Consider the following 13,621-nt stretch of genomic DNA (forward strand, 5'->3'; position numbering starts at 1 on the left):
TTCTTATTTTTCTATTTTTTAGAGTTTTTCAACCTGTCACTAATCTCCCTGAGATAGCACTTAGTCTCAGGGAGCAGCGTGCTCTTTCGTGCACATGTGTGAAAGAGCACACTCTGACAGTTGGGGAATCCCTCCCCCCCGCCCCGCACAGGAAGTGCATAGCGCTTCCCATTGAGTGGCCCGCCCACTCAAAATGGCGGTGGGCCCCATTTCGGTGGCGGGGGTTGGCTGCCCGCCCGCCGTCGAGCCAGTGAGGACCGCACGCCCGCCCACCAAGGGCAAAATTCTGCCCATTAACTCTGTTTCTCTCTCCAGATGCTGCCTGCCCTGCTCAGCGCTTCCAGCATTTGCTGTTTCTATTTCATAAATTAACTTTCTTGATCATATCACTCCAAAGCATCAAATATTTTGTGTTAAATGACTGATGTATCACATCCTTTTAGATTAGTTTTCCATTGGTACTTCTCAAAGCCTCAGAAAACACACTCCAGGAGGTCCTCAGACATTTGATATTGAGGTCTGTCAAGGTCTCGTTAGATTTGAACTTGAAACCATTTAAACTAGGGAGGGATAGCCGGGGAAATAAATCAGTAACAGCACATAGACAATGAAAGTTGAGGTTAATCTGCAGCTAAAGAAGAATTTAGCAGGCAGCATTGGGAGAAGAGAGCAGAGGAGGGAGATCACATTGACCGCAGAGGAAGCAAGGAAACCCCTGAGATAAAGGAATGTGACGTTAGGTTAGGCAAAATAAATATAGTGATTGGTTCCAGAGGCTTCTGTTCTGAAATAGTGGCTCAACTGGCAGGTTTTCCAAAATTTTAAATAAAAAATATAAAGTGCAAAACTTTAACTTGCTGATAGCCAGGTCCTCAATAACAGCTGTGCAGAGTCAAACCAAATCACAGAACAAAATTATGCACTACAGGAAAAGGCCACACAGCCCATCATTCCCTTGAGCCCCACACCCCATGCTTATTGCCACTCAGCACCACAAATTTCTCCTTTTAAATAACTGAGGATGAACTGCTTTTATAAAGCTCTCATGAATACAAAGATACTGACTTTCCCCACCACACATTTGTAGCTCCCAGCCTGTCTCCTGCTCTCTCTAATACTGCTTCCACATCGATGTAACAATCATCGTCCGTTTTCAGCAGCAGTTTGAAAATCGTCGACTCGACAGACCTGTTTGTGAGGTAAAAGCAGGATCAGAATTAAATTATTTTTAAAAACTTTTCCAGTAGATGGGTATGTTCAAGGGAGACTCCTAAACCAGGTTCTATTGCCTCCAAATCTCAAGTACTTAATTACCCCCAAAGAAACCAGTCTCTGTAACTCCAGACCACAATACCCTTCGTAACTAAAACGAAAGACTTTCATTTCTATAGTGCCTTTCATGATCTCAGGATGTCCTGAAGCCCTTCCCAACCAATTAAGCACTTTTTTTTTTTTAAAGTGTAGTCCCTGTTATAATATAGGGAATACTTTAGCCAATTGTGTACAGCAGCTCCCACAAACCGCCATTTGATAAATGACCTGATATTCTGTTTTTGGTGTTGGTTGAAGAATAAATATTGGGCAAGACACTAGGAAAAATCTCCTGCTCATCTTTCAAATGGTGCCATGGGATCTTTCATGTCCACCTGAGAGAGCAGATAGAACCTCCAATTAACATCACATCCAAAAGCCAGCACCTCCAATGGTGCAGCACTCCCTCAGTGCTAGCACTGGGAGTATCAACTTGGATTTTGTGTTCAAGTCTCTGGGATGGGATTTGAACCCATGATTTTCTGACTCAGAGGCGAAAGCGATACCCACTGAGCCACAGCTCACATAAAACGCAAATAAAAATGATGAATATCCCTTACCACTGATAAAAGTGCAGTAACTTATATGGCACATTTCTGTATGTGTCTATCACGTCTACAAAAACAATATCCTGATAGGTTTGGCTTTCTCTTCGTAAGGCAGCATCCTCTTCCCTGAGCTTATTTTTGTGACTTTCAAACCGCTTGGGCCGAGTGGTGAGGCTTTCCAGGAGTGCAGTACCATCTAAAAAAGATGAGTAGAGTGTCAGGCTGAATCTGTGCTTGCAGTAATCCCTGTCTGTCAAGTTCTCTATTAAACTTCAGACAATTATAATGGGAAAGCAGGGGATGTTTATTGTGTCAGAACACTATAAAAGAGTGAACATAAGAAATAGGAGCAGGGGAAGACCATATGACCCATTAAGTCTGCTTTGCCATTCAATATGATCATGGCTGATCCTGGGCTTCCACTCCACTTTCCCACCTGTTCCCCATATCCCTGGATTCCTTAAGACACCAAAAATCTATCTATCCCAGCCTTAATTATATTCAACAATGGAGCATCCACAGCCTCTGGGGTAGAGAATTCCAAGGGTTCACAATCCTTGGAGTGAAGAAATTTCTCTTCATCTCAATCCTTGTTCTAGATTCCCCAGCTTGGGGAAACAACCTCTCAGAATCTATCCTGTTAAACGCCTTCATAATCTTGAATATTTCATTCTTCTATAGACCCAATTTGCTCAGCCTCTCTTCATAGGACAACCCTAGTAAACCTTCACTGTACTGCCTCCAATGCAAGTATATCCTTCCTTAGACACGGAGACTAAAATTGCACAAGGTATTCAAGCTGTGGTCTCACCAAAGCCCTGTATAATTGTCACAAAACTTCTTTATTCTTATACTTCAATCCTGTTACAATATAGGCCAACATGCCATTTGTTTTCCTAATTGCTTGCTGTACATGCATGCTAACTTTTTATGTTCCTTATATGAGTACACCCAAGTCTCTCTAAACAACAATATTTACAAGTTTCACGCCTTTTAAAAAATATTCTACTTTTCTATTCCTCTGACCAAAGTGAATAATTTTACACTTCCCAACATTATTCTCCATCTGCTACTTTGTGCCCACTCACTTAACCTGTGTATATCTCTTTGCAGCCTCTGTGTCCTCCTCACAGTTTGCATTTCTACCTAGCTTTGTATCAACAATCTTAGATACATTGTGCTCTGTCTCTTGGTTTCAGCCATTAATATAGATTGTAAATAGCTGATCCTTACAGCACTCAACTAGTCACAGCCTGCACACTGAAAATGCCCCATTTATGCCAACTCTCTGCTTCCTGTCTGTCAATCAATCCTCTATCCATACTATAACACCCCAATTCCATGAGCTCTTATATTGTGTATTAACCTTTTGTGTGGCACCTTGTCCTTTTGGAAATTCAGTAATATACATTTACGAGCTCCTCTTTATCTACCTTAATAGTTACATCCTCAAAAACTCTAATACATGTGTTGAACAGGATTTCCCTTTTGTAAAACCATGTTGACTTGTTCTAATCATACTACGCTTTTCTATGTGTATCGTTAACACTTCCTTAATAACATAGTATGGTAATATACAGTAATTAAGAGGGCATTTAAAAAAAATTGTTCTCCACATGGGGGCATCTCTGCCAAAGCCAGAATTTACTACCCATTCCTAGCTGCCCTCAGTTTGAGTGGCTTCATAGGCCACTTCAGAGGGCATTAAGAGTCAACCACATTGTCGTGGGACTGGAGACACATATAGGCCCAGATCGGGTAAGGACAGATTTCCTTCCCTAAAGGAGCGTTAGTGAACCAGTTGGATTTTGACAACAATTTGACAGCTTCATGGTAACTTTTACACTAAAGAGCTATTACGTTCCCATTTGCAAAGCTCAGGTTATTGAATCTTTGGGGCCAATATCCTTCTTGCCTTTTTCCGACATTACTGTTTTGGCAGTATCATTTTAACTTTAAGGGACTACACAGTTTACACTAACATCTGTTGCTAGGGATGCAGTTTGGTCTTTCACTGACTTACCATGAATGGTATAAGTAAAGCCTCCAGCCACCGCAGCCACATTCTGTCCAAATCCATCCTGAATTACCTGTTTCTCTGCCTGCAGCTGAGCCTATATACAACAAGCACAGCTTGGAATCAGGAACAAACCAAGCAGGGAAGAACGCAAAGTCTGTATACACACACACACACACACAGATTTCAATATCCAGTTATATGCTTTAAACACAGTTAACATTCTTTTTACAATGGCGCAGTCCCATTACTGCACATTTAATTGAAAAAAAAAACACTCCCTCCAACAGTGCAGCGCTCCCTCAGTACTGGTCCCCTGACAGTGCAGCACTCCCTAACTGCCCCTCCAACAATGCAGCGCTCCCTCCTAACTGCCCCTCTGACAGTGCAGCACTCCCTCAGTTCTGTCCTTCCCACAGTGTAACACTTCTTCGGTACAGTCCTTCTCTCAGTGCAGCGTTCTCAATATTGCCCCGCTGACAATGCGGCACTCCCTCAATACTGGTGCTCCCACAGTCCAGTGCTCCCTCAGTACTGCCCATCTGACAGTGCAGTGCTCCCTCAGTAAAGTCCTTTCAGCAGTGTAGCACTCACTCAGTACTGCCCCTCCAACAGTAATCATTTCCCAATTTCTATCCATGGGAAAGGATGCAGCTCGTGTGTTTATAATCACCTTTCTGATTAGTTAACTTACTGCAACATGAAGAAACTTACTGTAGAGAATCTAAGAACACCTCCTCCACTGTCAAGCAGGACATCAGTGAGGTTTATGGTAATGAGGTATTCAGAGTCTTGGCTCTCCCAAGCAATGGTGCCTTCAAAACCCTGTCAAAGAGAGAGGACAGTATATATACCTTCTGACCTGAAGCTTCACATGCCATCTTTAATTTGTTGGTGGGATGTGAGGGTCATTGGCAAGGGCATCATTCATAGCCCATCCCTAATTGCCCTTGAGAAGGTAATGGTGGGCTGTGTTCTTGAAACACTGCAGTCCATCTGGTGTAGGTACACCTCGAGTGCTTTTAGGAAGGGAGTTCCAAGATTTTAATCCAACAACAGTGAAGGAATGGTGATACAGTTCCAAGTCAGAATGGTGTGTGGCTTTGAGGGGAACTTGAAGGTTGTGGTGTTCCCATGCATCTGCTGCCCTTATTCTTCTAGCTGGTAGAAGTTGTGGGTTTGGAAGGTGCTGCCAAAGGAGCCTTGGCAAGTTGCTGCAGTGCATCTTTTAGATGATATATATCACTGCCAGCACGCCAGTGGTAGAGGTGGTTAATGCGGTGCCAGTCAAGTGGGCTGCTTCGTCTTGGATGGAGTCCAGCTTCTTAAGCTGCATTCATCCAGGCCAGTGGAAGTTATTCCTGACATCTGCCTTGTAGCTGGTGGACAGGCTTTGAGGGAAAAGGGTACGAGTTACTCACTGCAGTGGGGAGAGTATGGCATAGTGGTAATGTCACTAGATCAGTAATCCACCGAATCATACTTTTCAGCCAAAGACCCAGGCTTCTCCATCACCATCCCTGGGCATAACCTATCCCACCGGCAGGACAGACCCAACAGGGATGGTGGTACAGGAGGTATTCTGAGTGTATACCATATATGATGATGGTACACATTCAGGAGGAAGTTGCCCTGAAAGTCCTCAATATTAACTCCAGACCCCATGCAGCCTCATGACATCATGGGCAAGGAAACCTCATGCTGATTACCACCTACCACCCCGCCTCAGCTGATGAATCAGTACTCCTCCGTGTTGAACATCACTTGGAAGAAGCATTGAGGGTGGCAGTCATACAGAATGTACTCTGGGTGGTACTCAATGACCATTTCCAAAAATAGCTTGGTAGCGTCACTACTGATCAAGCTAGCCAAGTGCAGAAGGACATATCTGTTAAACTGGACCTGGGGCAGATGAGAGAATCAACAAGAGGGAAAAACGATTAGACCTTGTCTCACCAAACTACCTGTCACAGATGCTCCATAACAGTACTGGTAGGGGTGACCACTGCACAGTCCTTGTGAAGACAAATCCCCATCTTCACAATGAACATATCCTATATCGTGTTGTGTTGCACTATCACTGTGCTAAATGGGATAGATTTTGAATAGACCTAACAGCTCAAAACTGGGCATCCATGAGGTGCTGTGGGCCATCAGCAGCCGTGGAACGGTATTCAGCCACAATCTGTAACCTCATGGTCCGGTATATTTCTCACTCTACCATTACCATCAACCCTGACTCAATGAAGGAGCGCATACCAGGAACAGCACCAGGCATACCTAAAAATGAGGTGTCAATCTGGTGAAGCTGCCTTCAAGTTTCCCTCTAAGCTACACACGATCCTGACTTGGAACCATATTGCTGTTCCTTCACTGTCACCGGGTCAAAAACCTGGAAGCACCTCCCTACAGCCCTGTGGATGTATCTTCACCACATAAACTAGAGTGGTTCAAGAAGGCAGCTCATCACCTCCTTCTCAATGGCAATTAGGGATAAGCAATAATTGCTGGCCTTGCAAATGATGCTCACATCCCATTAAAATAAATAATACATTTGGTTTGTGGGGACTGGAGGTGACACTCTCAGTGCATTTTTTTGATGTGGCGGCTACGTATTAGCACAGTCATCTACTCCTGGTGCACAGTAACTAGTGACGAATAAAACTACATAAGGGGAGGCAACTGAATGAATTTGAAACTCTTAAGATGGCAGAATGTCACTGATGTCTCCATAATTGTTACAAAAATATTTCTGAAGCAAGTCAAAGTTGAAATTCTATTTCCTAAATAGCATACAAACATATAAATAATAAAACATCCCAACATGATAAATAGAATAATAAAAAAAAAAAATCCGCCTTGAATTGTGGGCTCCACTCATACAGGACTTGAATCTACAACCTTCTGACTCAGGGGTAAGAGGGCTACCCACTGACCCAGGGATGACAACAATGGGATTTAGGACAATGTTAACAACGGCCTGGCTTCTCAGTCAATGCAAAGATGCGACTGCTGCCCATAACGACAAGTCAGGCTCGGAGAGCACCCCTGTTTAACATTGTGTTCAAACTCTCCTGTTTGGATCCAGGTCATATAAATTAATAAAATAACAATTTACATTGATATAGCATTGCTTCCATAAAAGAATATTTGAGAAATATGCAGGAAATAAAAGAATTTGAGGGAGGGGAAGATCAAATGAATGAGTGAAAACTATGGGTTATTAAAGCAGTTTAGGCCCATACTCGTTAGAGATTAGAAGGATGAGAGGAGATCTAATTGAGGTATATAAGATGCTAAAGGAGATAGACAAAGTAGACGTGGAGCGGATGTTTCCCCTTCTGGGGCATTCTAGAATGAGAGACCATTGTTTTAGGCTAAGGGGTGGTAGGTTTAAATCAGAGATGAGGAGGAATTACTTTTCTCAAAGGGTCGTGAATTTGTGGAATTCACTACCCCAGAGTGCAGTGGATGCCGGGACGCTGAATAAATTTAAGGAGGAGATAGATAGATTTTTAATTAGGAATGGGTTGAAAAGTTATGGGGAGAGGGCGGGAAATTGGAGTTGAGGCCGAAATGAGATCAGCCATGATCGTAATGAATGGCGGGGCAGGCTCGAGGGGCTGAGTTGCCTACTCCTGCTCCTAGTTCCTAAGTTCTTAAAGGGCTTTTGTGGGCAGGGAGAGATGTAACAAACCAAAATGGCATTGAAAGTGAGTATCAGAGACATAATTATGAAGGCATCAGTCAAATTAGATAGAAACAGACAGTTTCCAATGTTGGAGAGGTCTAAATCTAGGGGACATAGATTCAACATTAAATGTACCAGATTTAGGACAGAGAGCAGGAGAATGTTTTTTGCACTGAAGGCTGTGATGCTGTGGAATCCACTGACAGATTAAATGATCGAAGCAGAGATCTTGTCAACATTTAAGAATGGATTAGACAGGTTGCAAGAAAGATAACTACCACAATGAACACTGAAGAGAGGTTGACAGAGGCAATGAGGGTAAACACACATCAGCCACAGTTACAAGGAACGTCATTTATGAGTTGGGCCAAATCGGCCTTGGTATTTATTGTGAGCAGAGTGGACTTCAGGCTGAAGAGATTGAAACATGAGCTTCAGCAAAGGTGGACAAGGAGCTGGGTGGGGGAGGTGTGGAGGTGATGACATGTTTAAGCATCTTGAAGAGCAAAGTTAGTTAAGAGATGGGAAGGTAGCTGGAGAAAATGGATAAGGTTAAGCATGGGCTTTGTATCATAGCAAAATAAATCTTAATTCACTTGGCTGCTTGATATTATATTTCTATATCACTGAGCAATGTGGTGTTGAAATGGCCGATGGAGCCACATACTGATATCCCCAACTGAACATCTAATACAAGGGCTCAGAGTCAGAATTCTCCAAATACAAAGTGTGAGGACAGGACGGGAGCAATCCACACCAGGAATCAGGGGCTTTCATTTGGAAAGAGGGTGAATCATTGGGAGTCACCCAAGGTTCCCATCATCCACTTCTTGATGGGCAATTCAACAGCACTTCTGCAGAGGCCTGGGAAGTAGTCTCCTGCTTCCCAATTAGCCCGAGGACAGAGCATTTCATTGCAAGGCCTGAATAGAGTGGGGAAAAAGAGAAAAGAAAAATCAACAAAGGACTGAAATGTGAAATATAGGTGGGATTTTCTAAAAGTTGCACAGCATGGACGGTCCATTAAAAAAAACAAAAATATCCTTAAACCTTTGCCATACCTTAGGTAAAAGAAATCTTTCCACCGGCTTATACCACAGTTGGTTCACTTGTACTCCAGAGCTGAGTGGACTGAAGCGGGCGCTGGCAATCACCTCCTGGTAAAACATTCACACAGTAATGCAACAACAACTTCATCTAGGAAGTTTAAAAACAAGCTAGAACTTCAACAAATTATTACATAGCAGTGCAGCATTCATTCCATTCCCTACAATACTCACTGTGCAACTTGCCAGCTAACCAGCTGGTTACCTTCAGCACCACCACCTTCTCAAGAAATGGGTTATAAATGCCAGCCTTGACAACAATGTCCATAACATGAGAATGAATAAAAACAAACTAATAATATTTTGAGAGTTGATGCTGCGATTTGTCATTTTGTTCAAAATGAACACCATAGTTACATTAAGAACAATGATACATTTGTACTGGAATTATAAGAAGATGTCATTTGGTCAGATATTTTACCAGAGGCCTGGTCAAAAAGGCAATTTTTGAGGAGCATTTTAAAGGATGAGATAGAAGTAGAAAGAGACGGACAAGTTTAGGGAGGGTATTCCAGAGCTTGGGGCCTTGGAAACTAAAGACACATCGCCAATGGAGTTAACGAGAGAGGGAGGGTTGTAGGGGCTGTAGGAGATTACAGAGAGAGGGAAGGTTGTAGGGGCCGGAGTAGGTTACACAGAGTGGGAGAGTTGTAGGGGCTGGAGGAAGTTACAGAGAGAGGGAAGGTTGTAGAGCTGGAGGGAATTACAGAGGGAGGGAGGGTTGTAGGTAGATGGAGGTTGCAAAGAGAGGGAGTGTTGTAGCAACTGGAGGAGGTTACAGAGAGAGGGAGGGTTGAGGCCCCAGAAGAACATTGGATGAGAATTTCATATGAGACATTGCTGGACCAGGAACAAAACTAGGTCAGCGAGCACAAAGATGATGGGTAAATGAGACTTGGTGCGAGTCAGGCAGCATACTTTTGGATGAGGTCAAATTTATGGAGGGTTCAAGATGGGAGGGTAGTCAAGAACATATTGGAATAGACGAGTCTTGAGGTAATATATCTAAGGCTAAGGATTTCAGTAGTAAATGGGCTGAGACAGAGCGTGAGATAGTGAGGTTATGGAGGTGAAAATAGGCAGTCTCGGTGATGGAGAGCATAAGGGTTTGGAATAGGATGTCATGACTGTGGTGGGATTTACCTCCAGAGTGGTTTGGTAGAGTCGGACGGTCAGGTTCTGTTGAAAACCTGCTCCTCTCGGATCATGGAATACCCCAAGTCTTGTAATAATGATGGGATGGAGTACTCGGAAGTCAATCTTTGAAACCTTGCTACCAAGCAATGTTGAAGCAGGAGTTCCAAACAGACTGATGGCTTCAATTTCCTGTCCTATAACTGCAGAAAGTAAGAAAAAGAAGAATTTACATTTATTTGGCATTTTTCACAGCCTTAGGACATCCCAAAGCATTTCACAGCCAATCAAGTACCTTTGCAGTGTAGCCATTGTTGTAATATAGGAAGCCCATCTACCAACTCACGCACAGCAAGATCCCACAAGCAATACAGTAATGACCAGGTCCTCTGTTTTAGTGATGTTAGAGAAACATGTACCAGTTGCAGAACACCGGGGCGAACGTCGTTGATGGGGAGGCAATAGCATAGTGGTATTGTCACTGGAATGGTAATCCAGAGACCCAGAGTAATGTTCTGGGGACTCAGATTCGAATCTCGCTACAGCAAATGGTGGAATTTGAATTCAATAATGACCATGAAACCATTGCCAACTGACACAAAAACCCATCTGGTTCACTAATACCCTTTAGGGAAGGAAATCTGTTGTCCTGGCCTACATGTGACTCCAGACCCACAGGAATGCGGTTGACTCTTAAATGTCATCTGAACAATTAGGGATGAGCAATAAATGCTAGCCTAGCCAGGGATGCCCACATCCCATGAACGAATAAAAAAAAAAACCTCTCCTTTGATGAAGTGCCATGGGATCTTCTATGTGCACTTGAAAGAGCAAGCAGGGCCTTGGTTTAACATCTCATCTGAAAGGTGGCACCTCCAACAGTGCAGCACTCCATCAGCATTGAGGGTCAGCTGAATTCATGTCTCTGGAGTGAGACTTGAACCACAATCTTCTGAGTCACAGACAAGAATGCTACTTTCTAAGCCATGGCTGACAAAGATGTTGACTCAAAAAGATGACAGAATCAAATTCACATGCTTATTTCTCTTTGCAGTGGAATATTGACTGCACTGAGAACTTGATGCTCTACATTAAATTATTGGCTTCATTATAAATAAACAATATGCTGTAGCTAAAGGTTATTATAAATTTATAAAATCAGCATAGTGGGCCATTCAGCTCTCTACATAGCTATTAAATTAGTCCCACTCACCATACTCTTTCCCCATAGCCCTGTAAATTTTATCTTTTAACTTTAAATCCGATTTCCTTTTGAAAGTTACTATTGAATCTGCTTCCACCACCCTTTCAGGCAGCACATTTCGGATTTTAACAATTCACTGTTTCAAAGAAATTCTTATCTCCCAACCAAGGTTCCAGGAAATGGAGGAATACAATATAGAGGATAGACCCTCCTTTCCCCGGTTCTGTACTTGTTTATTCACAGATGCTGCCTTCTCTGCGCAGAATTTCCAGAATTTTCTGTTTTTATTTCAGATATCCAGTTTGCAGGTGTTCTGGAAGCCTCTTCCTTAACAAATACATGAACACAGCATTTCAATAATCTCCAGCAAGCCTGACCTGGGTTTGTAAAGTTGAGCAGCTGACAGGAGTAGGGATCCTCTCTGTCCTCATCAGGAATGTCGCAACCATAAGTTCCAATTATAAACTTTGCAAGGACACTGCCAAAGACACAAAATAAAGAGAGGGAGGAAAAATGTTCATTTTCTACAGCGCCTTTCATGGCCTTAGGACACCACAAAGCAGTTTACAATCAATGAACTACCTTTGAGGTATAGTCACTGTTGTAATGTAATAAATGTAGCAGCCAATTTGCAAACAGCAAGCTCAAACAGCCATGTGATAATGACCAGACAATCTGTTTTTTGGGACCTTGACTGAGGATAAATACTGAACCTTTAAAATAGTGCCATGACTATACCATTTACATTCACCCAACGAACAGATGGAACCTTGGTTTAACGTCTGATCTGAAGGATGGCACTTCCAACAGTGCACCGCACTGCACTCAATACTGCACTGGGAGTGTCTACCTGGATAACATTCAAAAATTTCTGGAGTGGGGATTGAACACAAGACCTTTTGGTTCAGTGACATGATAGACCAGAGTTAGAGGGGGCACAGACCCAGAGCACCATGGTGGGGAGGTTGCGACCCGAGGCACCAGGAAGGAGGGATAGGCCCAGCGCACCGGGGAGGATTATGGTGTTGGGGTGAGGTGATCAACGCCCAGGAGAGGAAGATAGACCCAGAACTCTGGGGGGCATAGATCCAAGGCACCAGGTGGGTAGGGGGTGGTAGTGGATAGACCCAGGGCAATGGAGGAGAGGGCAAATGGACCCAGGGCACCATGGGGCACAGACCCAGGGCACTGGGTGTGCGGTCATGTGGGGGTAGGCCTAAAGCACTGGTGGTTGTAGATTCAGCGCATTGGGGGAGGAGGTGTAAACCCAGGACATTGGGGGAGGGGGGATAGACCCAGGGCTCTGGGGGAGGGGGAATAGATCCAGGGCAACAGGAGAGGGGGAATAGATCTAAGGCACTGAGGAAGGCGGCGGGGGGGCAGTAGACCCAGGATTTTGTGGGAGGGGAGGATAGATACTGGGCATGGGGGTGGGGGGGAGGGGGTGCAAGACCCAGGGCACCAGGTGAGGGGTGATAGATTCAGGATAATTGAGGGGATTGGGGGAATTGACCCAGGGTACAGGAGCAGGAAATAGACCCAGTGTGTAAGGTGGGGATGCAGATTAGACCCAGGCATATAGATTACAAGATTCTTGCGTGTTTCAGCATCCTTTGTTATCCAACTGGACCACACTTGGACTCAACCATTCTCAATCCCCCCTCCCTCACCCCACACTGACCAGCACTAAAGCGGAAGGTGGTATGCACCATGTACTGGAAGATTGTACCAGATTCAACATCAAGTTTAACAATTTCAGATCTTAACCACTGTTCCCATATTTTTGGACAGCAAGAGTTGGGAATGGTTCTGCTGTTGTTCTGTTGACACCTAAATTACATACATGGCACTCTTTACAGAATCACAGAATGTTTACAGCACAGAAAATGACCATTCAGCCCGTCCTGTATGGTGGAGCCTTGAAGGAGTTATTCACCTAGTACCATTCCCCTGCCTTGTCCATGTAGCCCTGCACATTCTTCCTTTTCAGATAATAGTCCAATTCCCTCTTGATTGAATCTGCCTCCATCACTTGGTCAGACAATGCATTCCAGATCCTAATCACTCACTGTGTGAAAAAGTTTTTCCTCATGTCGCGATTGCTTATTTTGCCAATTATCTTAAATCTGTGCTCTCTCATTCTCAATCCTGCCACCAATGGGAAAAGTTTCTCCCTATCTAATCTGTCCAGACCCCTCATTATGTTGAATACCTCTATCAAATCTCCTCTCAACATTCTCTTCTCCAAAAAAAAAAGACCAACCTCTCCAATTTATCTACATAACTGAAGTTCCTCGTCCCTGGAACCATTCTTGTGAATATTTTCTGCACTCTCTTAATGTCTTCACATCTTTCCTAAAGTGTGGTGTCCAGAACTGAACCTTCTCAGTTGTATAATCCACCTGACATCTGTCATAAGCGCACTTTTTCTTCTTCACCTTAATCCCTATATCTTTTATTATCCAGGGAAATCTGAATTTTTTTTTGTCCTACCATTCCCCTTCCTGGGGATATATCTTGAATGCCCAAACTCTCTCTTCTGTAAAGGCAGTCATTGTTCAGTTACAGTTCTGCCTACTAACCTATGATTCCAATTTACCTGGGTCAAAT

At 43.6% G+C, this 13,621-nt stretch overlaps 1 protein-coding gene across 2 annotated transcripts in view; it reads right to left on the reverse strand.

Moving 5' to 3' along the window:
- The window catches only part of b3galnt2 (beta-1,3-N-acetylgalactosaminyltransferase 2), a 39,143-nt gene that overhangs the window by 7,497 nt on the left and 18,025 nt on the right, over positions 1-13,621 (reverse strand). For both annotated transcript variants that reach the window (XM_041187451.1, XM_041187450.1), the window contains exons 3-9: positions 11,389-11,489; positions 9,817-10,010; positions 8,629-8,724; positions 4,591-4,701; positions 3,883-3,973; positions 1,872-2,055; positions 1,066-1,188 (exon numbers count right to left, since the gene is read on the reverse strand). In XM_041187451.1, the coding sequence (XP_041043385.1) occupies positions 1,066-1,188; positions 1,872-2,055; positions 3,883-3,973; positions 4,591-4,701; positions 8,629-8,724; positions 9,817-10,010; positions 11,389-11,489 (900 nt within the window). The remainder of the gene's footprint in view (positions 1-1,065; positions 1,189-1,871; positions 2,056-3,882; positions 3,974-4,590; positions 4,702-8,628; positions 8,725-9,816; positions 10,011-11,388; positions 11,490-13,621) is intronic.

The sequence above is a fragment of the Carcharodon carcharias genome, chromosome 5 (assembly GCF_017639515.1).
Source record: "Carcharodon carcharias isolate sCarCar2 chromosome 5, sCarCar2.pri, whole genome shotgun sequence".
In the NCBI taxonomy this organism is placed as follows: Eukaryota; Metazoa; Chordata; class Chondrichthyes; order Lamniformes; family Lamnidae; genus Carcharodon; species Carcharodon carcharias.